Source organism: Entelurus aequoreus, linkage group LG25 (genome assembly GCF_033978785.1).
Source record: "Entelurus aequoreus isolate RoL-2023_Sb linkage group LG25, RoL_Eaeq_v1.1, whole genome shotgun sequence".
Lineage (NCBI taxonomy): Eukaryota > Metazoa > Chordata > Actinopteri > Syngnathiformes > Syngnathidae > Entelurus > Entelurus aequoreus.
In genome coordinates, this window is record NC_084755.1 from 10,393,649 (window position 1) to 10,419,169 (window position 25,521).

General features: G+C 38.5%; 1 protein-coding gene and 1 non-coding gene across 2 annotated transcripts; both read left to right on the forward strand.

Moving 5' to 3' along the window:
* Positions 1-1,550: 1,550 nt before the first annotated feature.
* On the forward strand, positions 1,551-25,210 carry LOC133642649 (transportin-2-like). Its single transcript, XM_062036987.1, has 25 exons — positions 1,551-1,701; positions 5,378-5,477; positions 6,755-6,830; positions 10,442-10,591; positions 10,802-10,908; positions 12,172-12,305; positions 13,368-13,449; positions 13,534-13,656; positions 13,935-14,053; positions 14,157-14,217; positions 14,298-14,472; positions 17,364-17,516; positions 17,588-17,813; positions 17,997-18,168; positions 18,257-18,343; positions 18,455-18,562; positions 18,636-18,794; positions 18,872-18,959; positions 19,070-19,168; positions 19,429-19,524; positions 19,598-19,673; positions 20,179-20,278; positions 22,333-22,407; positions 22,625-22,757; positions 22,953-25,210. Exons 2-24 carry the CDS (start codon positions 5,379-5,381, stop codon positions 22,730-22,732), a joined length of 2,673 nt encoding a protein of 890 aa, XP_061892971.1. The 5' UTR covers positions 1,551-1,701; position 5,378; the 3' UTR covers positions 22,733-22,757; positions 22,953-25,210.
* On the forward strand, positions 2,544-2,612 carry LOC133643024 (small nucleolar RNA SNORD41). Its single transcript, XR_009824640.1, has one exon. It is a non-coding gene; the product is annotated as a small nucleolar RNA SNORD41 (small nucleolar RNA).
* Positions 25,211-25,521: the final 311 nt, after the last annotated feature.

Consider the following 25,521-nt stretch of genomic DNA (forward strand, 5'->3'; position numbering starts at 1 on the left):
TGTCTTTTTGTAAGTTCTCTACCCTTGCCTTTTTTCTATTCATTGTGTAGTAAAAAAGTATCCCAAGAAATATGCAAAACATTCATTAACCAGATGAGGCAACCCTAAACTCACTCCTTTCCTGCAAATTAAATTTCACAGATGCTGCCCACACCTATGCTCCTTCAAAGGCTGTGCTACTGGCTGCAAAGCATTGCACTTTCAAATACAACAATGAGTAGAGGAGTGTTAAGTGTGTGTATATGTGTAAATAAATGAACACTGAAATTCAAATATTTATTTTATTTATATATATACTGTATATATATATATATATATATATATATATATATATATATATATATATATATATATATATATATATATATATAATAAAATACATATATATATATAGCTAGAATTCACTGAAAGTCAAGTATTTATTTTATTTATATATATATAAGAAATACTTGAATTTCAGTGAATTCCCCCCACAAATCTCCCGAATTCAGAGGTCTCAAGGTTGGCAAGTATTATTACGGAATTTCGGGAAAACCGGGAATTTTTGCAGTTCAAAAAACAATTTCGTTTTTTGTCTTAATTAAGAGGAATGTTTTCACGGTGGAACGGTGGAAGTGGGTGGGAAAATGTGGAAGGAGTAGTCGCCAGAAAAAAAGGGAATAGGGCTTTGGAAAAGCAGGAATTCTGGAAAATCCTGGAATTTTTTTGGGACTTGGAAAAAGGGTTGTTTGAATTTCCAGGATAATAATAATAATTATTATTATATTTATTTGTAAAAAGCACTTTACATTGAGTAAACAATCTCAAAGTGCTACAGTGTATTCAAAAATAAATAAAAAGATAATAAAGAAATAAAAAATAAAAACTAGAACAGCCAAATAGCTATAACTAGTATGTATATATCTAAAAGAAGGCTTTTTAAAAAATGTTTTTAAAGAAGGGCTTTTAAGCCTTTTTTAAAAGCATCCACAGTCTGTGGTGCCCTCAGGTGGTCAGGGAGAGCGTTCCACAGACTGGGAGCGGTGGAATGGGTTGAAGGTGGAATGGTTTGAAAAATGTGGAAATGGTGGAAATTTGAAAAATGGCCAAATCATTTTGAATGGGAAAAATGTCCCGGAAAACCTGAAATTCTGGGAAATCTGGGAATTTTTGGAATTTGTCAAGGGAAAGCCCGCGATTCCGGAATAGGCTGAACAGTTTGACGTTGGATGGTTTACCATGAATTGATTAACGTGGACCCCGACTTAAACAAGTTGAAAAACTTATTCGGGTGTTACCATTTAGTGGTCAATTGTACGGAATATGTACTGTACTGTGCAATCTACTAATACAAGTTTCAATCAATCAATCAATGGAACGGTTTGAATCTGGTAAAAAATGTGGAAGGTAGAGCGCGCCAAAATCTGGAGAAGAAGAAGAAGTTGAATAATAAATAGATGAATTTTGGTGTAGAAAACCATATGTGTGAATGACAACTGTCCACACTGTTGTACTTAATGTAAAATAGACAACATGCAGGGGCCAATCGTTACGCGGTGACGTCACATCCACGTAGTCTCGCGAGATAAATCAAATGAGCAGAACGGAAGCCGCCGGTGACCAGTTTGAAGTCAGCGTGCTCGTTTGAACAAGAACCGCTGCGAGGGACAACAAGGCAGGAAAGCGGCCCAGCATTCATTTTCCAACGTGAAAGGCAATATTGTACGTTTTCTATCGTAGCGGTTGTACTTTTTTTTGAAAGATAAGCAAGTAAGACGTGTCGGAGTTTGTCAAATGTGCCAAAATAATGGTGTCGGAAGATTTATTTTCCGTTGATTAGCATTAGCATTAGCAGCTAACACCGCCTTGCGAAACATGTCCAACTAGTTGGTGATAATTTCTCGCTGACATCTTCGCTTTGGCCGCGTTTGGTAGCCCCGTTCGAGGTTATCGTCCACCGTGAGACGTGTATTTATGTTTTTTGTCGGGTATTGTGTTGTATTTGTCGTAGATGTGCGCCGGTCACATGTGAGCGACATGCCTTAAAAGTTGGAGCAGGCCTCAACACGAAGGGCAATATATATTGGAGCAACCCAAACTATGGGTTGCGTCGTCTCAATGGGCTGGGTTCAAAATAAATTACATTTGTTAATTATCCGTCATCGTGTATCACGTAGGTTACATTTTGTCATGATATCTTACATAAGCGGACATACCATCCCGCCGCTAAAGTTAGCCTCGCTGCTAAGCGCGATCAGCGGTTAAAGCGCTAACCTAAATGTATTTATTAAATTTATTTGTTATAAATGTACGCGTTCGTACATTTTGTTTCTGTTAAAAATAACACCGAGCGGCTGGTGTTGGAGGCAAGAGAAGGATTAACTTGGAAGGATTAATCTGGGGTCAGAGATTTTACCCGCCCGTGTTTAATGCCCTGGTTTGCGGCCTCCACCCTCTTTCTAGTGGGGGGATTTACGATCATTCCACAGTTTCTTCAACAGACATTCCGATTGTGTTCATAATGTTAGTGATCTTTACAACCCGGACACTTTTTTTTTTGTTCTCTGGAGATGATGCATCATTATTTCACTGACTCTCATTGATGGTCTTTGTATTCATACTGTCTGATCCAGAGACCGTCGGCGAACTTTTCCTTGCATGTTTTTTTTGATTGATTTAAACTTTTATTAGTAGATTGCACAGTACAGTACAGTACTTATTCCGTACATTTGACCATTAAATGGTAACACCCGAATAAGTTTTTCCTACTCAGTGGCCTAGTGGTTAGTGTCCGCCCTGAGATCGGTAGGTTGTGAGTTCAAACCCCGGCCGAGTCATACCAAAGACTATAAACATGTGACCCATTACCTCCCTGTTTGGCACTCAGCATCAAGGGTTGGAAATGGGGGTTAACTCGCCAAAAACGATTCCCGGGCGCGACACTGCTGCTGCCCACTGCTCCCAGGGGGTGAACAAGGGGATGGGTCAAATGCAGAAGACAAATTTCACCACACCTAGTGTGCGTGTGACAATCATTAGTACTTTAACTTTAAGTCGGGGTCCACGTTAATCAATTCATGGTTTTATAGCAGTGGTCCCCAACCACCGGTCCGTGACACATTTACTACCGGGCCACACAGACATTAAATAATTCATAACTGACCGCATTTTCTCCTACCGTATTTTTCGGAGTATAAGTCGCTCCGGAGTATAAGTCGCACCGGCCGAAAATGTATAATAAAGAAGGAAAAAAAACATATTTAACTCGCACTGGAGTATAAGACTTAGATAAACTTTAATGATCCACAAGGGAAATTGTTCAACACAGTAGCTCAGTTACAATGATGGAAAGTGTAAGGATGGAAAGGACAATGCAGGTATAAATAGACTAATATAGCGATAAAAAAAAATCTAACATATATACATATGTGTACAGAATAATATATATACAGATATATTATTTTATGTCTATAACATATATACAATATATACCAATGTACAATATTACAGTATATACAGTATATGTGACAGCAGCAGCATAAAATAGAGAGTAGATACAGCAGGAAATAGAAAATAGACATTATAAACAAAGAGAAGTAGCTAACATAGAAGGTGTCAGGTAATAGGCAGATGTCAAGTCACATTTTTGGGGCAAATGTATTGGATAAAACCCAACACCAAGAATAGGCATTTGAAAGGCAATTTAAAATAAATAAAGTTAAAGTGCTGATATTATTGCACATCGTCCTATTACCGAATTTTTCGGAGTATAAGTCGCACCGGCCGAAAATGCATAATAAAGAAGGAAAAAAACATAAGTCACATTTTTGGGGGACATTTATTTGATAAATCCCAACACCAAGAATAGACACTTGAAAGGCAATTTAAAATAAATAAAGCATAGTGAACAGGCTGAATAAGTGTACGTTATATGAGGCATAAATAACCAACTGAGAACGTGCCTGGTATGTTAACGTAACATATTATGGTAAGAGTCATTCAAATAACTATAACATATAGAACATGCTACACGTTTACCAAACAATCTGTCACTCCTAATAGCTAAATCCCATGAAATCTTATACATCTAGTCTCTTACGTGAATGAGCTAAATAATATTATTTGATATTTTACGGTAATGTGTTTATTAATTTCACACAAGTCGCTCCTGAGTATAAGTCGCACCCCCGGCCAAACTGAAAAAAAACTGCGACTTATAGTCCAAAAAATATGGTACTCTTTGGCCTGTCCCACCAGACACACCAATAAGCTTGTTGTCAGATGTTTTATAAAACTCCTAATAGGAAGTCGCCATATGCTCTATTTGTTACATCTTTGTCATATGGGACAATGCACATAAATAAATATAAAATGTAAAGGTGGCAAATCGTAGCCAAAAGCTAGGTTCCATCTAGCTAGGTTGATGACCCAAGATCAGGGCAGATTAGGAACAATGTGACCATAGGAGTTAATGTGCATAAGGCAGATGGAGAAGTACTAAATTGTTGCAAATAATAATTGTGCTGAAGGAAAAAAAAATACACATCTCCTTTGGCCTAGTAAGTTAAAGTGCTGGTATTATTGAATATAGTCCTATTACATAAGTAGTTAGCAATAAAGGATGTATTTCTATATATATATGCATAGATATATAATATATATGTATATAAGGACTGGACTCTCACAATATTATGCTAGATCTATTCAACGTCCATTGCACCGGTCGCCCAGGGGGAGTCCCCACATCTGTGGTCCCCTCCAAGGTTTCTCATTGTCCCATTGGGTTGAGTTTTTCCTTGCCCTGATGTGGGTTCTAAGCCGAGGATGTCGTTGTTGCTTGTGCAGCCCTTTGAGACACTTGTGATTTAGGGCTATATAAGTAAACATTGATTGATTGATATTTGCACATGGAAAATTGGACCAAAAAAGCTAACGTTAGTGTATCTACATATTAAATATTGCACAAAATATGAATACATAACTTTTAGAATGGAAATAGTAACCCACAGAAATCTATTAGAACTAATGTCAAGTATTTCTAGCTTTCTTAAAGATCCGTGCTCTTGTCCTTGAATGTGATGTATCACCTATAACCCATCAGATACTAAAGCCAAAACAAAGCTTACTACTAGCAAAAATGAGCAAAAAACTCAAGTCTATGGAGAGCTTTTTTGCAAAGGGAAAAGGCCAGCGTCTCCCACTAATCGTGGTGAGTTTTGTCATGTATTCATTTTTCATGCACTTATTTGCTATATCTTTCTGCCACACGTGGAAGGCCGGTCCGTGAAAATAATGCCTACGTTAAACCGGTCCCTGGTGGAAAAAGTTGGGGGGCCCTGTTTTATAGGATTTCAAGAGTGGTGTTTGTGAATGTGCTAAAAGGGTGTTGTGTCTACAGGATGGAGTGGCAGCCAGATGAGCAGGGACTTCAGCAGGTCCTCCAGCTGCTCAAGGACTCTCAGTCGCCCGACACAGCAACACAGAGAGCCGTCCAACAAGTATCCTACCTAATAGGGCTGCAACTAACTACTATTTCAATATGTTAACGATTAGTTGACTAATCGGATAATAAAGATGTTACTTATTTAATGGCTCTAATTTTTCCATCAACTTCTGAATGCAGCTTAAGTTATTTTAGGCATGTGCTTACCAACAACAAATATGATTCATTTATAAAAATGTATTAACACTGTAACTGTAATGCTCATTCAGTTGTTACAAACATTACAATGACAAAGTTGTCCATTTTTTTTAAAAAAATGAAAAAAAGTTGTCCATTTTAAAAGGAAAGGCAAAGTTCCCAAAAAAATTAACCTTGATATTGTATTAAACAGTTAAAATAGCACTAATGAAAACAACAAAACACAATCTAACTTCCTCAAAAAGAAAATCTGCATACTAGTATATTGATTATCCCTTGACAGTTTTAGCACTCTAAAAGAATCAATGTGTAGAATTCTATATTTGATTAAGTCTTAAAATCTTGGCTATTTAATAGATTGTATGTTTAACTTGTTTAAATGCCATTTTTTACAGCATTGCAAATTCACGCTGCTTTAGAACGTACTTAAATTGATCTAAACAAAGTTTAGCTGGCTGACTTTGGCTAAAATTATCTTTTTTTTTCACACATTGGTCTCACTCTTGTTAGTTAGCAAGCTACAAGCTAACACTACTTATCGAAGCTGTGTCTGCATGCCCCCTACAAATGTCTGACATCATGTCTCCGCTTTAAATGCTCGCTTATCAAAGATGTAGAATAGAAAGTACTTTATTGATCACTGGGGGAAATTCAGCACCACAGTTCGCTCACAATGGACAAGAATAATAATAAACAATATAACATATTATATATATATATATCAATAATATTTGTACTATAATAATATATGTACTGCCATAATGAAAAAAAGTTTGCTTTGCAAAATGAGCAAGGTATTCATGTTTTTAACAAAAATAAGAGGAAATGTCCTCACTCTTTACATGTTATCACTGGTGATATTTTTGGGAGTGACCCACTTCCGGCCGGAAAAATAGGAGTTATGACGTCAAATATAATTGTCAGCGACAAATTTTATTGTTGACAATGTCGACTACTACCTAACATTGAGATCCAGAGTTCAAAAATACTTGCTTAGTCTAGCGGCGCACCAATCAATGCTTTTTGCATTCTTCGGGTATCAAATGTGTACATTGCAAATGTAAAATGGTGGACATTAAATGTTGGTTTGTTTGATGTTACTCTGGAAGAAATTGTCCTTAGCCGCTCTTCTAGAAACTTGAACAACTGAACCAGTTCCCTGACTTCAACAACTATCTCATCTTTGTCCTTACAAGACTCAAAACAGAAGGTAAGCACAGAGCCAGTGGTGTTACCTTATTAAATTGAGACTATTCTCTCTAAATTGTTAATTTTAGCTCCTTGGAATCGTATTCGATTGATAGTGGTTCATAAATTGAAATGAAGTAAATCGTCTCTCGTTTTATCGCGGCTGTCTGATTTCAGGCCTGACTGTGGTAAATAAATGTTCTCAAATTAGGATTCATAGACTATAATCAGACTTTATGACCATCTGAATGTTTAACAGAGTGATCATTCTATACAATTTTATTTATATGGAATACAAGACTGAGGTGTTTCCATGGTGAGTTGGCCGCCATAACGCCCGCCAAACATATTTTATTTATGCACTTCTTTTAAATAAATCTTAAAGCGCTACAGTACAAATAAATATTTAAATCAATAACAGCTTAGCCATTAAAACAGATAAAGTACTAAGACAAACACTATCCGTGAAAGAAGCAGTAAAGTAACACAAAACATGCAAAATAATTGGTTTGCTAACAGCGTGTCTATTTCAATTACTAAAATAACTTGGTTAAAAGATTTGTGTGTGTGTATAAGTAACTTTTGAGCACATTCAACAATACTGCGATAATGATAACCGTGATAATTTTTGTCACAATGACTGATGTGAAATTTTCATAGCTTTACATCCTTATACTCGTTTTACGCAATTTGCCTGTGCCGGGAGGATCCTGCAAGCGTTAGTGCTCTGGCTTTTGCCAAAGCTTCTATCATGGCCACTATGTGGAAATACTTATCACATCCTGGGAAATGTATTTAAGTTATAACTGGGCTTTGATGTGCTGAAACCACGGGAATGTCTTCTGCAAAAACTTGGTCAAAAAGATGGATAGCCACGGACGTTAGCCACGTCGTCAGCATTGCGTGTCCTTCCAAGTTTTCCCCCGTTGTTTTCATTAAACACCGCTCACGTCAAATGCCAATGTTGCGTGGAGCGGTTATTGGTGTTGCAGTCAAGGCGCAACAAGGTTTTGGGATGACAGATTGATCGGCTAACAATCAGTATCGGCCGATTTTCTTGAAAATGTACGTGATCGCCATTGTTAATGCCTTTCAATGCAAATCGCCTCTGGCTAATATTATATTTATTTTTAGTTTACTCTGTTTGTTTCAGAAAAAGGGATACTCCAATAATTATTTTATGCTGGTGATACAGATCATCCTTAAGTGAAATTGGCTGATACCAATCATGTATAAAAAGTTTATATGTTTAATATTGATTTGCTAATGGCAGTGTAATTATAGGAACAGTCCGAGCAAAACAAAGTCAATAGAACACAATACCTAATCAAACAAAAGTCAAAACTAACATCTATGACTCATCGAAATCCTTTGGTTTTTGCCCTGATTTCGCCGGTACAGGATCTTTATACCTGAGTCACTTTAGTATCAATCATATACTTATATTGGTATAAACATAGGGCTGGGCGATATGGCACATTTTCACTTTGGCCCTGGAAGGTAAATGGTTTGTGCATCCCTGCTCTAGACTCTTATCAATCTACTTGTTAAATTCCTGTTCATCACTGTTTGGTTTTCTTTGTAAAATGGTTCAATCTAGACTTCTTAAAGTATTTTACAGTGCTTCATTCACTTTTTCCACATGTTGGTCCTCAAAATTCTACACACATGACAAAGTGAAAATGTTTTTGTTTTTTTAAGAGCTTTTTGCAAATGTATTGAAAATTAAAAACCAATAAATCACATGTAAGTATTCACAGCCTTCGCCGTGAAGCACAAAACTGAGCTCCGATGTATCCTTTATCAACTGATCATGCTTGAGCGGTTCCTACAGCTTAATTGTGGTCATCTATTTTTATGTTTTAATTACGACTGAAGCTCACAGCACATTTCCTGTTGCCTGAATCATAATTTTTCTTGGGCTTAATCACCTACATCCTCCTCCAGTAATAAAGATACTTGAAGTAACTGCATTTTATTTTCTCCAATGGTGGAATTATTGAACGGTTCAAGAAGAAATAAAATGTAAGTTCTGGTTCCCATCGATGCGCAATGCCCAGTCCTATGTGAAACATAAACAAATATAGAATGTGCTTTTAAAAAATCTGTATTATAGTGAAGCCGGATATTTGAAGCTTGATGGAGCGAGGCACAACTGGACCAATAGCAACCTACAGGAGGTCCTCAATCTACAGTACATACAAGTTCCATCCATATAACCACTGTGGGTTTAGTTTTGGTGTACAGTGGAACCTGTATCTGAATCAACACCCAAAGTCTCATATAAACTGCGGTGTATTTAAAGAATACAAATAAAGTATGGTAATTACAAGAATGAAATGCAGCGGCAAGAATAGTCTTTAGGACAGAGTCTCCTAAAATCCCCAAAACGTGTTGTAAAACCCAGTGAGACCTGGTATTCCAGGCTGTAGCCCCTAGACTCTGGAATGACTTGTATCACCAACTGTGAGCTAGACTGTTTTGACTCTTAAAAACATTTGAAGACTTTTAAAAAAAAAAAAAAAAAAGCTTTTAGTCAATGGGCTTTGTTTTTTAATCACTGGTTCTATCCTTTTTATGATGTTGTCTCTATTGTATTAGTTTAATTGATTTAATTGAGCTATGTTTTGTACATCACTTTATGATTATTTGTGAAAAGTGCTTTATGAAAAACATTTACTTAATTGCGGTTAAAGTGGGGGAGTTTATTTTTATATCAGTGGTTGATTGTCTTGCACTCCGAACAGGAGAGACAGGTTTGTTGGGACAAGCATGTCTCAATACTGAGACCACTACGCTGTTTATTGCTATTCATTTTATAGGTGCAGATCCATTCACATGTTAAATTATAAAAACTGTCTCCAAGAACAATTAAAGCTGGAAGATACCATAATTATCCTCCATGGTAGTTGTGGTGTTAGTGTTTGGACCGGGCATGGAGCCAATTGATCAGCATTTCTTGTTTGTGAGCACTTCATGTCTAAATTCACTTTTCTTTTCTTTGCCACGCTGTTTCCCAATAGTAAATCATCAATGCTGTATGGTTGTTTTCCAATTCCTTTTTTTAGATAATTAAATTTTCGCGGTAACACACCACACCAGGTTTACTATTTATTATGTCAGTTTTTAAAAGTTTAGGAGGCGTTTTGAACCTTTTAATGAATGTATATCCACATCCATGCAATGCTGGAAGAATGCACATCTGCTTACCACATAGTATCAACTCTTTCACATGGTGAAGTAGATTTTGCCTCAACATTTATTTTCACGGACTTAAATCTCATCTCCTAACCAGACACCATCTGCTGCTTTGAGGGACAAACTGCAGCAGCAGAATCGTTTCTGTCATTTTTCTGCTTTTAATAGTCTGTTGCTAGAGATTTATTTTTTTTAACCTTAAATTCTCTGTACCGCCTTTTAGTTTTTTACTTGTATTCACAATTTTTAGTTTCGTCTGTGTTACTGCCGTTTCTTTTCAGCCCGTTTTCATGCCATTGACTGATTTTGTTAAAGATAGAGAGAGGCTCTGCGGTTAAAAGTGACAGACTAAAAGGATATCTGCAAGTACATAACAATACTATGATTCTGTCCGTAATTGTTGTTTTTAATAAAACATTGTTTCTTGCTTTCTAGACGAGCCAACCCGCTCCCTAAGTGGTCTGATCCTGAAAAACAATGTTAAGGCCCATTACCAGAACTTCCCGCCAACTGTCGCAGACTTCATAAAGCAGGAATGTGTCAACAACATTGGCGACCCCTCGCCACTCATCCGTGCCACAATTGGTGGGTTCATTGTTAAATCAACTCAAATTTTTAAGAAACATCACAATTCTTATGCTTTGGAGATGATGCATAAAAACATGACTGACTTTACCCCATGAAGGTATTTGTATTCATACTGTCTGAACCAGAGCTGCTGCCAGCAAAGCATGAATACACTTACCATCTTTTCATGCTTTTCACTATCTTGAAACAACGCCTCCTGTCATTTAGGCATCCTGATTACAACTATTTCATCCAAGGGAGAACTACAGTCATGGCCTGATTTGCTGCCTCAGCTCTGCAACCTTCTCAACTCTGAGGATTACAACACATGCGAGGTACATAATCACATTCTTCTTACTGAAGTTAATATAAAACTGTTACTACCAGATGTCATATTCATGTCATGCACATTTTAATGCTACAAAGAGTACACTAGGGCTGGACAATATGGCAAAAAAAAAGAGATTGTTTTTTACATATCCGATCTAGAATATCATTTAAAAAAATTCTATTATTAAAGCGGATTGTCCCGTGCAGGATTATACTGAGTACCCTACTGTTTACTGCTGCAGTATCTTGTAAAAAAAAACATTTCCACTATGTTTGATTGAGGTACTATATGCTAACAGCTGACAACTGTCATTGTTGTTCATATTTATAATTGTGCTTACGAGAGGTGTAGCGGTACAGGTAACCCACGCTATAGTCCGTACCCGGTTTTAGGGCCATGGTTTTGCTTCTTTTTTGGTACGTTTTATGGGGGTAAAGAAAATAACTTTTTTGTCTCCTCAAAGTTGTTTTTTTGCTTGTCATCACAAACATTCTGCAGTAAACAAAGTATAATTGGTGTAGTCAATACTATAATTTATTTCAAGTTAACATTTACTAAACAACACTTTCAGATGGTAAATGATTGGCATTCTTTAATTACTTGCATACAGCACTTTTTCTTTAAGTTCAAATCACATGCCTGGATCATGTAATTGCCCAGCCCTAGCGTACACAGTTCCAAAGTTGCATATTCAGTGGAACCTTAAAAGGTAGAAGACAATCAATTGCGAGGACAACTTTTTTTCTCCAATGGAATCACTGGAATGAAAAATGGTTGGTTCCAGGGTGCAACTCACCATAAAACATTTATAGTCCAACGGTAATTTACGTCAGGATTGAACACAGGTTGAACATTGTTGTACTGAGCAGCAAAGGCAGATGTGGATACTGTTTTCCTGATATTTATTACTATGCTAATTTGCTAATTCTATTCCATCTTCTCTTTTTCTTCTTTATTGGTACCATGATGTGCAGGCATCCATTAAAAAAACAAAACTGTCCATAAGTTAATCACTGACTGCTCATGTGCCATATTTTTGTGTCCTTTGGGCATATTTTTCCCATTTTGGTCTTTTTCCCAATTGTTCAACCATAAAGTTTTGAGGTTCCATTGTATACATGCCCAAAGCCTTGACAGTATAAATGAATGTTGCTCATGTTTCCACAATTAAAAATAAAATATCTTCTCACACAACTTATTCTCTCCTCTGTGTCCTTGTATGTTTGCGTTTGATTTGACAGCCTTTCTGTGTGTGTCTGTGTCTCAGGGCTCGTTTGGAGCACTGCAAAAGATATGTGAGGACTCGTCCGAGCTGCTGGACAGCGACGCTCTGAACAGACCACTCAATATCATGATACCCAAATTCCTTCAGTTCTTCAAGCACTGCAACTCAAAAATTAGGTACAACATGGGAGGAGTTGAATGACTTCTGGTATACACACTAACATTAGGACAAGTCTTTGCTGCCTTAGATCAGTGTTTTTCAACCTTTTTTGAGCCGAGGCACATTTTTTTCATTGAAAAAAATCCAAAGGCACACCACCAGCAGAAATCATTATAATATCAAACTCGACATTGACAATAAAAAGTCGTCGGATACGACTTTAAAGCATAACTAAGCATGCAACACTAGAGCTCTTGTCTCAAAGTAGGTGTACTGTCACATAACACTCTGACTTATTTGGACTTTTTTGCTGTTTTCCTGTGTGTAGTGTTATAGTTCTTGTCTTGCGCTCCTATTTTGGTGGCTTCTCCTGTTTTGTTGTTATTTTCCTGTAGCAGTTTCATGTCTTCCTTTAAGCGATATTCCCCGCACCTGCTTTGTTTTAGCTTTTAACAATATTGCAGTTGTTTTTATCCTTCTTTGTGGGGACATTGTTGATTGTCATGTCATGTACGGATGTACTTTGTGAACGCCGTCTGCTCCACACGCTGTAAGTCTTTGCTGTCGTCCAGCATTCTGTTTTTCTTCACTTTGTCGCCAGTTCAGTTGTAGTTTTGTTCTGCATAGCCTTCCCTAAGCTTCAATGCCTTTTTTTTTTTTTAGGGGCACTCACCTTTTGTTTATTTTTAAGTTTAAGCTTTAGACACCTTTTTACCTGCACACTGCCTCCCGCTGTCGTCTGAAAAATTGTGATCACGATTAGCTACCTGCTGCCACCTACTGATATGGAAGAGTATTACACGGTTACTCTGCCGACACTCAACAACACATCATTTGCAGACTATAATTACTGGTTTGCAAAAAATGTTATACCCCAAATAGGTGAAATTAGATAATCTCCCACGGCACACCAGGCTGTATCTCACGGCACACTAGTGGTTGAAAAACACTGCCTTAGATTATAGCTGATTAAATTTTTAGCTAAAATACTTGGGGTTACAAAGCGCAAAGAAATCGCGTAATTGTAAGTTATAAGTGCTTATCACTGGTAGTAACTATTTTTGTGGACCCCGCTGCAGGTCCCACGCCATTGCCTGTGTGAACCAATTCATCATCGGCAGAGCCCAGGCGCTAATGGATAACATTGACACCTTCATAGAGGTTTGCAGCTGCCTACTGGAGCAAATAAGACTTAGTTGCCACATTATTCTCCCTTTCTTAAATGTTTTTTCCCACCCCATGTAGAGCCTCTTTGTGCTGGCAGCAGACGAGGACTCTGAAGTCCGAAAGAATGTTTGCCGGGCTCTAGTCATGCTTCTGGAGGTCCGCATTGACCGGCTCATCCCCCACATGCACAGCATCATCCAGGTAAGTGCTGAATCATATGGACAGCTAACACATTTTCCACATTGTTTCTCCCCTGGACATGATGACAAACCCAGCTCATTGATATACAGTGGGGCAAAAAAGTTACTTACTCAGCCACCCATTGACAATCAATGGGTGGCTGACTGAATACTTTTTTGCCCCACTGTACAATGATACCATACGTTCCTAAACTTCTGATCCAGATGGGCTCCAACTCTGTAGCAAATAAATATTTTTGTGCCGTTTAAGTCACTATTGTTTGTCCCTTTCCCTTGCAGTACATGCTGCAGCGGACCCAGGACCCAGATGAGAATGTAGCTCTCGAAGCCTGTGAATTTTGGTTGACTCTTGCGGAGCAGCCCATCTGCAAGGAGATGCTCTCAGGGCACTTGATGCAGTGAGTGCTGATTATATCATTGCAAATGGTGTCGCAATGGGCCATGTTGTCTGGTTCCTTTTTTTAATATTTATGTTCTACTTCCTTTCCTGCGCCTCAATAGACTGATCCCCATCTTGGTAAACGGGATGAAGTATTCAGAGATAGACATCATACTGTTGAAGGTGAGATTTGTTATTTTTCGTTCTGTTTCAGTACTGTGAAATGGCAAACATTGCTCACGTGTGTTTTAATATCGGCACAGGGAGATGTCGAGGAAGATGAAGCTGTACCAGACAGCGATCAGGACATCAAGCCTCGTTTCCACAAGTCACGCACTGTCACGTTGCAGCACGAAGGTTTAGAGGGAGGGGACAGCGAGGACATAGACGATGACGACGATGATGATGATGATGACACATTGTCTGACTGGAATTTGCGTGAGTATACGCTATTGTATGTCTTATTTACATTTCAAAGGGAAATGGAGCACATCCGCTCTTATTTGCAATTTTAATTGCTTCCAGACCCCCCAGAATTTCATGATATTGCAATTGCAGTATTTATCGCAAACTAAAACATTCCTTGCAATAGGGATACGATATGAAAATGTTATATCATGAATATTGTGACCAAAATTATAATTATTGCTGTATGATTGAATGTACTCAAAAAGTACTTCTACAAACACTGAAATCTTATGACTAAGTTGTTTCAAAATAATAATACATTAGAAACACTTAGAAAATCCAATATTTTGCATGTTTTGTTTCTTATGCTTCACTGATAATGTTTTAGTTTTAATGGCTTAGCTTTGGTTTTAAATATTTGTTAGTCTGTTCTCAAAGTGTTGCAGTACAATCTTTGAATATCAGTAAAACTAAAATATTGCTGTTTGGTAACCGTAGAAGGGGAAAGTCAAACATAAGTATAAATAGACAGAGTAGTCATTGAAAGGGTCAAAGAAAACACATTTTTGGGTGTAATAATAGATGATAAAATGAACCGGAAACATGTAAAAATATACAGCATAAAGTAGCAAGACATATGTCAATTATGAATAAAGCACGACATAGTTTTTGACCAAAAATCACTTCATATTCTTTACTGCTCGCTAGTGTTACATATCTGAGTTATTGTGTAGAAATATGGGGAAACTACAAATATAAGCTTCATTCACTAAGGGTGTTACAAAAAAGATCAATTAGAATAATATATAATGTTGGATATAGAGAACACTCATACACGCTTTATTTATTGAATCACAAATATTGAAATTCTATGATTTGGTGCATTTGCAAACATCTAAAATGATGTGCAAAGCAAACTAACCTGCTACCCAAGTATGTACAACAATTTTTCTCAACAAAAGAGGAGAAATATAACCCTAGAGGAAAATCTAATTTAAAACATTTGTATGCTTGAACACTACTTAAAACCTTAAGCATATCCGTATGTGGAATTTAATTATGGAATGGATTAAGCAAAGAAATCAGAGCACCAATATGATTCCGTTTAAGAGACTGTTCAAACTACAAGTGTTCACAAAGTACACAGAACAAGAATTATGATGACCATCTTGAACCCTTATTTTTTTTTTTTTTAGATTAAGGTTATTTATGTATTTGTTTACTTACTATGGTATATTTATTCACTGTTCTGTTACAGCGAACAAGGAAATAATTATGAAAAGGGGTAGGAAAATGAGCTCAACTGAACAGTGTGTAATAAGTACCGTATTTTCCGCACCATAAGCCGCACCTAAAAACCACAATTTTTCTCAAAAGCAGACAGTGCGGCTAATAACCCGGTGCGCCTTATATATGGATTAATATTCATATTTATTTTCATAAAGTTTAGGTCTCGCAACTACGGTAAACAGCCGCCATCTTTTTTCCCCGTAAAAGAGGAAGCGCTTCTTCTACGGTAAGCAACCGCCCCCATAGAAGAGGAAGCGCGCGGATATTACGTTTCATTTCATTTGTGTGTTTCTGTAAAGACAACAAAATGTCTCCTACTAAGAGACACGCGTACAAGGTTCCACTGACTTTTGATATTCATGTGAACCGCACTGTGGATACAACGGGAACACGTACGGTGAATATTCGCACCACAGGGAATGAGAAGTCGTCCTACTGTGGTTCTAGCTTGCCATGCTAACGGCCAGAAACTTCCACCCACGGTGATATTCAAAAGGAAGACCTTGCCAAAAGAGAACTTTCCAGCCGGCGTCATCATAAAAGCTAACTCGAAGGGATGGATGGATGAAGAAAAGATGAGCGAGTGGTTGATAGACGTTTACGCGAAGAGACCGGGTGACTTTTTTCACGCAGCGCCGTTCCTGTTGATCTACGACTGCATGCGCGTCCAAATCATCGATGGTGTCAAAAAACAAGTGAAGCACACCGAAGAAGAAGAATTCGAGGGATTTGTGGATGAGTAATAACTTCAGAAAGTGAGCTTTAAATGTTTATTTTGTGTGTTGTGTGACACTAACGTATGAGCAACGTTGAGTTATTGATGTTGCTATAGCTCTGCACTATTTTGAGTGTTATTATTTTTGTGATTGCACATTACATTTTGGGAGTGAACAGAGTTGTTAGAACGCTGGTTTGTAATATATTATTAAAGTTTGACTGACCTTGACCTATCTGACTGTTTTGTTGACATTCCCTTTAGCGTAGCGTAGGTGCGGCTAATAGCACGGGGCGGCTAATTGGTAAACAAAGTTTTGAAATATGCCGTTCATTGAACGTGCGGCTAATAACACGGGGCGCCTTACGGTGCGGAAAATACGGTAAAATACTTACATTATGACCTAGGGCTGTCAGTTACCGCAATATTGAGTTCATGAAAATGTCCTTTTGACGGCACTATTTTGATGTGTGGTTGGAAAAAACAAAGGTAAATGAGGGGTAGTGTTTTGGTAGTTTTTGTCTGTTGGATGAGGTGGCGACTTGTCCAGGGTGTACCCCACCTTCCGCCCGAATGCAGCTGAGATAGGCTCCAGCACCCCCCCCCCCCCAGCTTCCGCGACCCTGAAAGGGACAAGCGGTAGAAAATGGATGGATGGATGTCTTTGTTCATTCATTATTTTTACTTTCTTCTGCATTTTTTGCAGCAAATTCTTAAAAACAACAAAACTTCTATTGCAAGTTTTGGGTAAAACATTTAAGCATTTAAGGCCACAACAATCTCAAGGACATGCTAAATTCTGGGATTACTACCCCTAGGGTTTCTGCTATAATTAATAAACAATTAGGCTCAAATGTATAATTCATAATTCAGTAATTCATATACTGACCAAATGTATGCTGGGTTCTTGTTTCAGGAAAGTGTTCAGCAGCCGCTTTGGACGTACTTGCCAACGTATTTCGTGATGAGCTGTTGCCCCATCTGCTGCCACTTCTGAAAGGCCTGCTATTTCATCCTGACTGGGTTGTCAAAGAGTCCGGCATCCTTGTATTAGGGGCGATTGCCGAGGGTAGGAATGACCTTTTGAATGCAAATGATCTATGGCAAATATGTTCTGTAAGTAATTATTTTTTGCCTCAGGCTGCATGCAAGGCATGGTTCAATACCTGCCAGAGCTCATCCCCCACCTCATCCAATGTCTGTGTGACAAGAAGGCCCTGGTGCGCTCTATTGCCTGTTGGACCCTAAGTCGTTATGCACATTGGGTGGTCTCCCAGCCCCCTGACTCCTACCTCAAGCCTCTGATGACTGAGCTTCTCAAACGCATTCTGGATGGCAATAAAAGGGTGCAAGAAGCTGCATGCAGGTGAGCTGCACCATCTGGTCTTCATTCTGTGGAAATGACCCAGCCCGCTCATTGAATAACAATGATACATGTTGTTTTTCTGATTCACATCATTCATTGACTGGTAGAGTCGTGTATGTGCCTTTTTTTTTATAGATTAGATTAGTCATGTTGTTGTGTCCGCCATCTTTGTTTTCACCATAGTGCATTTGCCACCTTGGAGGAGGAGGCGTGCACAGAGCTTGTTCCATATTTGAGCTTCATCTTGGACACTCTGGTCTTTGCCTTTGGAAAGTACCAGCACAAGAACCTCCTCATCCTCTACGATGCCATTGGAACGCTGGCGGACTCAGTGGGTCACCACCTAAATCAACCTGTAAGAGCTTGTTGAATTTACACGATACTAATGTTGGGCTCCTCAAATGTAAAATAACGCAAACTTCCAAATTGTACTTATTTTTCAGGAGTACATTCAGAAGTTGATGCCTCCTCTTATTGCAAAGTGGAATGAGCTGAAGGATGAAGACAAGGATCTCTTTCCTCTTTTGGAGGTAAATGTCAAACTTTTCTTACAAATGTGGTGGTTTGTGACTATCTTTCGTTGAAACAGACCTTGTACATCGTCTGCATCAAAATGATTATACTGTGTATATCTCTCCTAGTGTCTGTCTTCAGTGGCCACTGCACTGCAGAGTGGGTTCTTGCCTTACTGTGAGCCAGTCTACCAGCGCTGTGTCACGCTAGTCCAGAAGACATTAGCTCAGGCTATGGTGAGGGATCAAACCCAAGCTTTTTTAACCGCAGGTCCAGCCAGACATAGAGACTGAAATACTGTGTTTGTAGATGTTCAGCCAGCATCCGGAGCAATACGAGGCTCCTGACAAGGATTTTATGATCGTGGCCCTAGACTTGCTCAGTGGTCTTGCTGAGGGTTTGGGTAGTCATGTGGAGCAGCTTGTGGCCCGGTCCAATATCATGACGCTGCTTTTCCAGTGCATGCAGGTAGGGAGGGAATGCTAACCGACATATTGGACAATGTCATTCCAAGAGCTCTAATAAGAAATCTGCTTGTGTTATAGGACACTATGCCCGAAGTGAGGCAAAGCTCCTTTGCTCTGTTAGGAGATTTAACTAAGGTCTGCTTCCTCCACGTTAAACCCTGCATCGGTGAGTATTTTTGTTGTAATTGGCCTTATTCTGCTGTAATGCTGTCAAACTATAATTGTTGTACATCCGTTATAACCAGTGTTTAATTTTGTTTTATTTGTGTTATACAGCTGAGTTCATGCCCATTCTGGGACTTAATTTGAACCCAGAGTTTATCTCCGTATGTAACAATGCCACCTGGGCCATTGGGGAAATCGCTATGCAAATGGGTGAGGAGACTAAGCTTGCCCTTCACTAAAAGCAAGATATCGCAATATCTGAGACCTGATGAAAAATCCAGCTCAATGATAAATAATGATATGCTTTGTTCCCATAATGTTTTCTGATCCAGATACTGCATTTTTTTAGATTTGCACTGTGGAATTGTCAAACAACCTGGCATTTTTTTAGATTTGCACTGTGGAATTTTCAAACAACCTGGCATTTTCCATAACCGTACTTGCATATGTATTACTCTGTGGGCGTTTAGGTGCAGAGATGCAGCCCTATGTAGGAGTGGTATTGCCACACTTGGTGGAGATCATCAATAGACCCAACACACCCAAAACTCTGCTGGAAAATACAGGTACACAGTTGTGTACACACAGAGGTAGATCATTTGGAAATAAATGACCTAAATGTTTCCTCTTCATGTGCAGCCATCACAATAGGCAGACTGGGCTACGTATGTCCTCAGGAAGTCGCGCCACAGCTTCAACATTTCATTAGGCCTTGGTGAGTCACACAAGCATAGTTGTTTCCTTTTCCACTGGAAGAAAAATGTTTTGAATTAATCTGGCTCCTGCAGATTTTATGTGCACAGGAAGTGGTCAATTATTTTTAAGCTTGTTTGTTACTGCTTTCAACATGGTATTTTCTCCATAGTCCGTCATTTAAAAGACAATGTATAGTTGACACAGGACATATTGTATGATCTCAATACCAGTGGGATGATACATTTTCTCTGTGGGTTGTCTGGCTCAGAAACTTTAGGGTTGGTTTCTACTTCGAATCCAGCTTCTGCAATCCTGGTCACTGTCGAGTCCTTGAGCAAGACACTTTAACCACTTTTCTCCCAGTGCCACCCTCCTGACGTAAATGTAGATAATGGGTGTCTTAATGGAAGTAGCTTTAAGTCGCCAAAGAAAAAGCTCTGTATAATATAATTAATTTCTCTTCACTGACCATGCGTTTAATATCCGATAGCGTTTTGTCTTTATCTGGTATTTTGTCTTATCAGGTGTACATCGCTGAGGAACATCAGGGATAATGAAGAAAAAGATTCAGCTTTCCGCGGAATCTGCGTGATGATCGGTGTCAACCCAGCCGGTGTTGTGCAGGTGAGCTGAATTCCTCATGTTGCAAAAACTACTAAATAGTTGTTAAAAGGGAACTGCACTTTTATGAAATTTTGCCTATTGTTGGATCATTATGAGAGACAGAAAAATTTTAAAGATGATAAACGCTTGAAAGATGCAGCGAAAAGGAGTCACCATTGTAGCCTTCAAAGCCCACCATTGTTTTATTTACGTGCATATATATATTATAATATAACAGACACGTCCTGTAATATGTTTAATATTTACCGTATTTTGTGCATTACCTGAATTGAGCGTGTATTTTAGTTTCCATAGCAACGCACTTCCAGCAACAAACGTGTTCCTACTTCCGAAAATAAACGCAAGTGTGTTCAAATCATAGCAGACATGGTAACTGACAGACAAGTTTTGGACAAATGAGGACTCGCATCTTTTTGACGCTGAATATACGGAGGATGAACTACTCGTTATAGAAGCGAGCATGAAGAGAGGGTGAAATGTTGCAGCAGACGGAACCCGAGAGAGGTTGGTGTGACTTAACGCCGCAAATGTGGCACTCAGAGCTAAGCTATTGCTTGTATTCCGACCTGGACTTCTTCCCGGCAGTGGGTAAAAAAAACTACGCCAAGATGGCTGTTGTGCAGAAGGTGAACTATACAAGTATGCCAGGGGCCTCGATCTTCCTGCAAAGAGTAGATATGAGCAAAAATCCAACTCTGCAAATAAATAGATCCCTATACTTTATCAAAAAACATGAAGGATTATTCGTCGGCGTTCCTAGACATATTGAACTATCTTGTGCGCCGATGTCAATCCACACAACAAAAGATGACAACTTGGAAGAGGCTTACAACTTATTTTGAGTGTGGCTCGGTCAAGGAAATTGGCATCAAAACTCTCCCAGTTAAATAAGCATTGTTTTTGCTTGGGTAAGGTTGCATTTCATGATTCAACTTTGTCTTGCTTCCATGTAAACACATGTTTGTGTTATGTACTTTTGACACATTAGTTCACAAAATAAACAAGCGTGTAGACGTAGAACTACTTCTCCTGACAAAGTATCATTTTCTGGTTTCTGTTTGTTGAAAATACAAATATCAAGATAATACTTCAATGGGAAATAGTAAACGAGTGAAGTATATTTAAAATATGTCAAACCTTTAACCAAGTGGTCACTGCAAACTCGTGCTTTCGACCGTGCGCCCTTGCACGGGAGTGTGCTATATTTGTTGTCTTTCGTAAAATCTTGCCCTTCTTGATTACCTCTCAGGAACTCTGAAGAAATGTTATCCTTTTTGCGATTCGAACGGTTTGTACAGCCTAAAACAACAGGGCATTTTTCTTGGAGAAAGTCTAAATGGCGGCTAGTACCCATTGAGAACAGACGCTGCTTGATGTCATTAAAGTCCGAGCAATACCAACATAAATGGCATGCATACTCAAAATAAACCGGAAAAAAATGTCTCCACCTGGTTGACCAAACGCACAACTGTCCATCGAGGGAGTCACCATAATATTGATCATTATACATGCAGCACATCATGCTATAGTTAGTACAACTACACACTGTTGAGCTAGCTCTGTACAAACAAATCATGAAATGTGGGCTAATAATTTATTGATTTTGCAATAGGATTGTTCATGTTTTTCAGTCAGTACAGATTTGGAGATCTTATTGCATTGTTGTGCATTACAAACTCAAAAGCCATTCAGCTGTTGACGCAGAAGCTAGCTTTTGGCTAATGCCACAGCATGCTGTCGCAAGACGATGTTACGACGCTCGGAAAACAGTTCCTCTGTGTTTGCTCCTACGATAACAATGTTTCTACAGCGCGGTTATTATACATGTTACGGATTGTAAATAAAGTATTGTTAGTTTTTGAATGCAATTAAAAAAAAACTTTAGAGGCAGAATGGATTGCTCCCATTAGCTGCATTGTTAGCATACTACAACGAACAATTCCAAACTAGAATGCAAAAAAAAAAAAAGTTGTGAGCGATGGGCAAAATTCCCCCAAAAAAGTGCAGTTTCCCTTTTAAAGTTATGATAAATAACAAAGGGCTTTTTTATGCAGGACTTCATTTTCTTTTGTGATGCTGTGGCATCCTGGGTCAGCCCTAAAGATGACCTGAGAGACATGTTTTATAAGGTGAGTGGTACCTAAAATCCTTATTTCATGCCAATTCTAAATCTGGCTCGCCGTACTCTGATGATCACTACTAAGACATTCGAAACCTGACATAACCGTGTGGATGCTATTTGGTTCTGAGACAAGTGCTTGAGCTGGGCCACAAGAAATCTCATTGGCAGAACATTTGTGTTGTCACCATTTATACCACATTGACAGAATGCCTCTCTCGTCGTAGATCCTGCATGGCTTCAAGGACCAGGTCGGCCAAGAGAACTGGCAGCAATTCTCTGAACAGTTTCCTCCTTTGTTGAAGGAGCGCTTGTCGGCATGCTATGGCGTTTAGCGCAAGTCCACAACAGACCTGTTCGGTATGTTCTGAAATCCTCTCACTTTTGCTCACAAGTATTGTCTTTCTGGAGATGATGACAAACCCAGCTCATTGATAACGCAATGAAAAATCTTTGTTCCAACCTTTAATCTGATCCAGAACATTACATGACGTTATCCACCAATTTTGTGTTCAGCTCTTCTGCTAATTCTTATATTTTTTGTCATCTATGCAGGTAACCATAGGGGAGGGTCACTGGGGAACTCATTCACTGCCCAGCGTAGCGGAAGAAACCATGCAGAGGCAACGTGACAGGCCTCCACTTGGAAAAGGGTCTTCTCCCCCCTTTCCCTGTGCCCTGTGTCTGTGAGGGAGGGTGGTAGAAGGGAGGGTAAACTTAGGGATATATGTATACCTCTTGGATTCATAACGCCTCGCACAAATCCAACACGCTCAAAAGTGACTTTAACAAAAAGCACCGCAGGGATTCTAGTCGGGTGGGGGCTGGCTTTGACCTCCCCCTTCCTCCGTTGAAATTACTTAAAGGTAGCTGGCAGGGGAGGGGGGTGTCACATAGGTACATATAAATGAATTATCTGAACCAGCATAGGGTGCCATAGTCCCAAATCTCAATGCACATAAACAAGTGTATGGACGGACGCGCATACATCATCAGTGTGTTTAAAAAAAAAAAAAACGTCTAACGTTAGTTAGCTTTACAAGTCACCTCTTGGCTTTTGCCAGAGGCTAAACAAAACCAAGATGCTTTTACTATGTAATAATACAGGAAAATGTGCACAAATATTTGCACCTTTTTACAGGAAATGATGCATAAACCTCTTGGGTGTGCATACACTTTGGGGCTTTATCTCTTCTCATTGTTGTACATTGATGCTGAGTTTTGATCTGATAGCCTCATAAAGTGATGCATGTAGGAAAAGAATCGCTGATTGTTATATCGTCAAAATAGAGGAAGGCTGCTGTAACGTGGAGCAGTCAGCTGCTTATGTTCGTACGTATTCATCTTATTGTTCAGCCATGGTTGTGTGAAAACCAGTTTATAGTTTGATGAATACTTCATTAAAGAGCTGAATAGCTGTAGGCAGGCTGGGTATTTGCTTTCAAAACAATGTAATGAGAGAGATAAGCTGTCGAAAATAACTAGGTTCTTACTGGTATGAATGCACTTTTTTTTGTAAGAAATGTATTTTAAACCACATACTTGAGGGTTTCCAGATAAGGGATTCTATGCCCATCAGTGAATTGTTAAAGGTAATGTTAAGCAATGACTAGATTAATACTTGAGGCTTCTTAACATAGTAATAACTTGGCATGTGCTTAAAATGAAGATTGAAGAGGAGACGTTCAGTATTTTGCATCCATGTTCCAGTGCAACTCCCTCCCCTTCTATTTTTTTAAGCAGTCATTACAGTAATATTGTAAACCATGCATGCGTTCCAAGTGAGTGTTGCTCCTTTTTAAGACATTTTATGTGTTCCTTTTTGTAGGGACCTAAATAGCTTGGTCAATGGCAATATGACTTCATGCTGCACTAAATGGGCGAGTGCTCCAGCTTCTGATCAAAACTAGTGATTGGTCTGTCCGCCCCAAAACAACTTTTGACACTGTAGATCAGGTCCAGAAAATACACTGATCTGAATAGTTGTGTTCCACATGTGATAGCTGGAGAGGGTAAACTTAACTTGGCGTCTCGACATTGTCTATAATGGATGATGGTCTTGGAAATGTAGCTATGGCTGTTAGCCCCTGGGTGTTTCACGTTAAAGGGGTTGTATGTATGAAAGTAAAGCTTAGATGTTTTGCACCAGCCCACACCCTAAAGTTATGCGCCGGGCATAGTGGGGGAGGGGGGAGGGTGCACCGCCAATATCAACAATATGGTGTTCAAAACTTCTGATAGGAAAGTCCAAATTCACCATGCTTCTGAGTATTGACTATCTTCATGAATTTAGTCTTGAGAATTAAACTTTTTTTCCTACCAGGTTTTATATGAACACAATTAAACGGATTATTTTTAAGCTGCTAAAAGATACTATTGACATCACTTTTTAATTTGCTAGAACGAGCATGCGGCAGGAAGAAAGGAATTTAATTTTGATGCTTATAATTTATTTTAGTTTTTTTTTTACTTAGTTTTTTGTGCGATCTGTGCACAAATGTTTTTTTGGACTTTAAAAGTTTTTTTGTTTTATTCTTTTCATTTAAAGAAATTATTTTTCATTTTAGTGTTAAACATTTGAATTACATCAAATTTTGATGTTGTAGTTGACTGAAAGAGTCTGTGCTTGGTGCATACCATTTAAGGGGAAAAAAAACTAACCGATTCATTCACTCTGTATTCTGATATCAAGCCTGGCGAGTGGATTTCATCTACCCTCATTTGCTTAACTATGGTGCAAGGTGGGATGTTAGCTGATGTAGTCCTTTCTATTTAATTTTGTTTAAAGGGGAAAATAAAAGTTTTCTATCGAGTTGACTTGAGTGTGTAATGTTTTTAGTACAGCCCTTGGAAATATTGAATTGCTAGACTTGGAAAATGTTCAGTTTAATTTTGTAGGAAGAAAACATAACAGACATGAAAGAAAACTGGTCATTTCAAATGGCAAGTTTCTTGCTTTAAGAAATCAATATAAAATATGCTAATAACTTTAATTTGTAGGTCAATATGGAATCTTGCAATTCTGAGAAAACTATGCATTCACCTTGCAAAAAATGTTTTTGTCTGCATACGTAGTAGTGTCCATTCCTTGGTGTGTTGGACCAGGTGGATTTACATTAATTTT

What these genes read in the sequence shown, in the direction of transcription:
- LOC133642649 (XM_062036987.1), top strand. Translation starts at nt 5,379, where the DNA reads ATGGAGTGGCAGCCAGATGAGCAGGGACTTCAGCAGGTCCTCCAGCTG. An exon ending in ATTGTCTGACTGGAATTTGC is followed by an intron (nt 14,473 to 17,363) that starts GTGAGTATACGC and finishes TTCTTGTTTCAG; the next exon opens with GAAAGTGTTCAGCAGCCGCT. An exon ending in ATCTCTTTCCTCTTTTGGAG is followed by an intron (nt 18,344 to 18,454) that starts GTAAATGTCAAA and finishes TATCTCTCCTAG; the next exon opens with TGTCTGTCTTCAGTGGCCAC.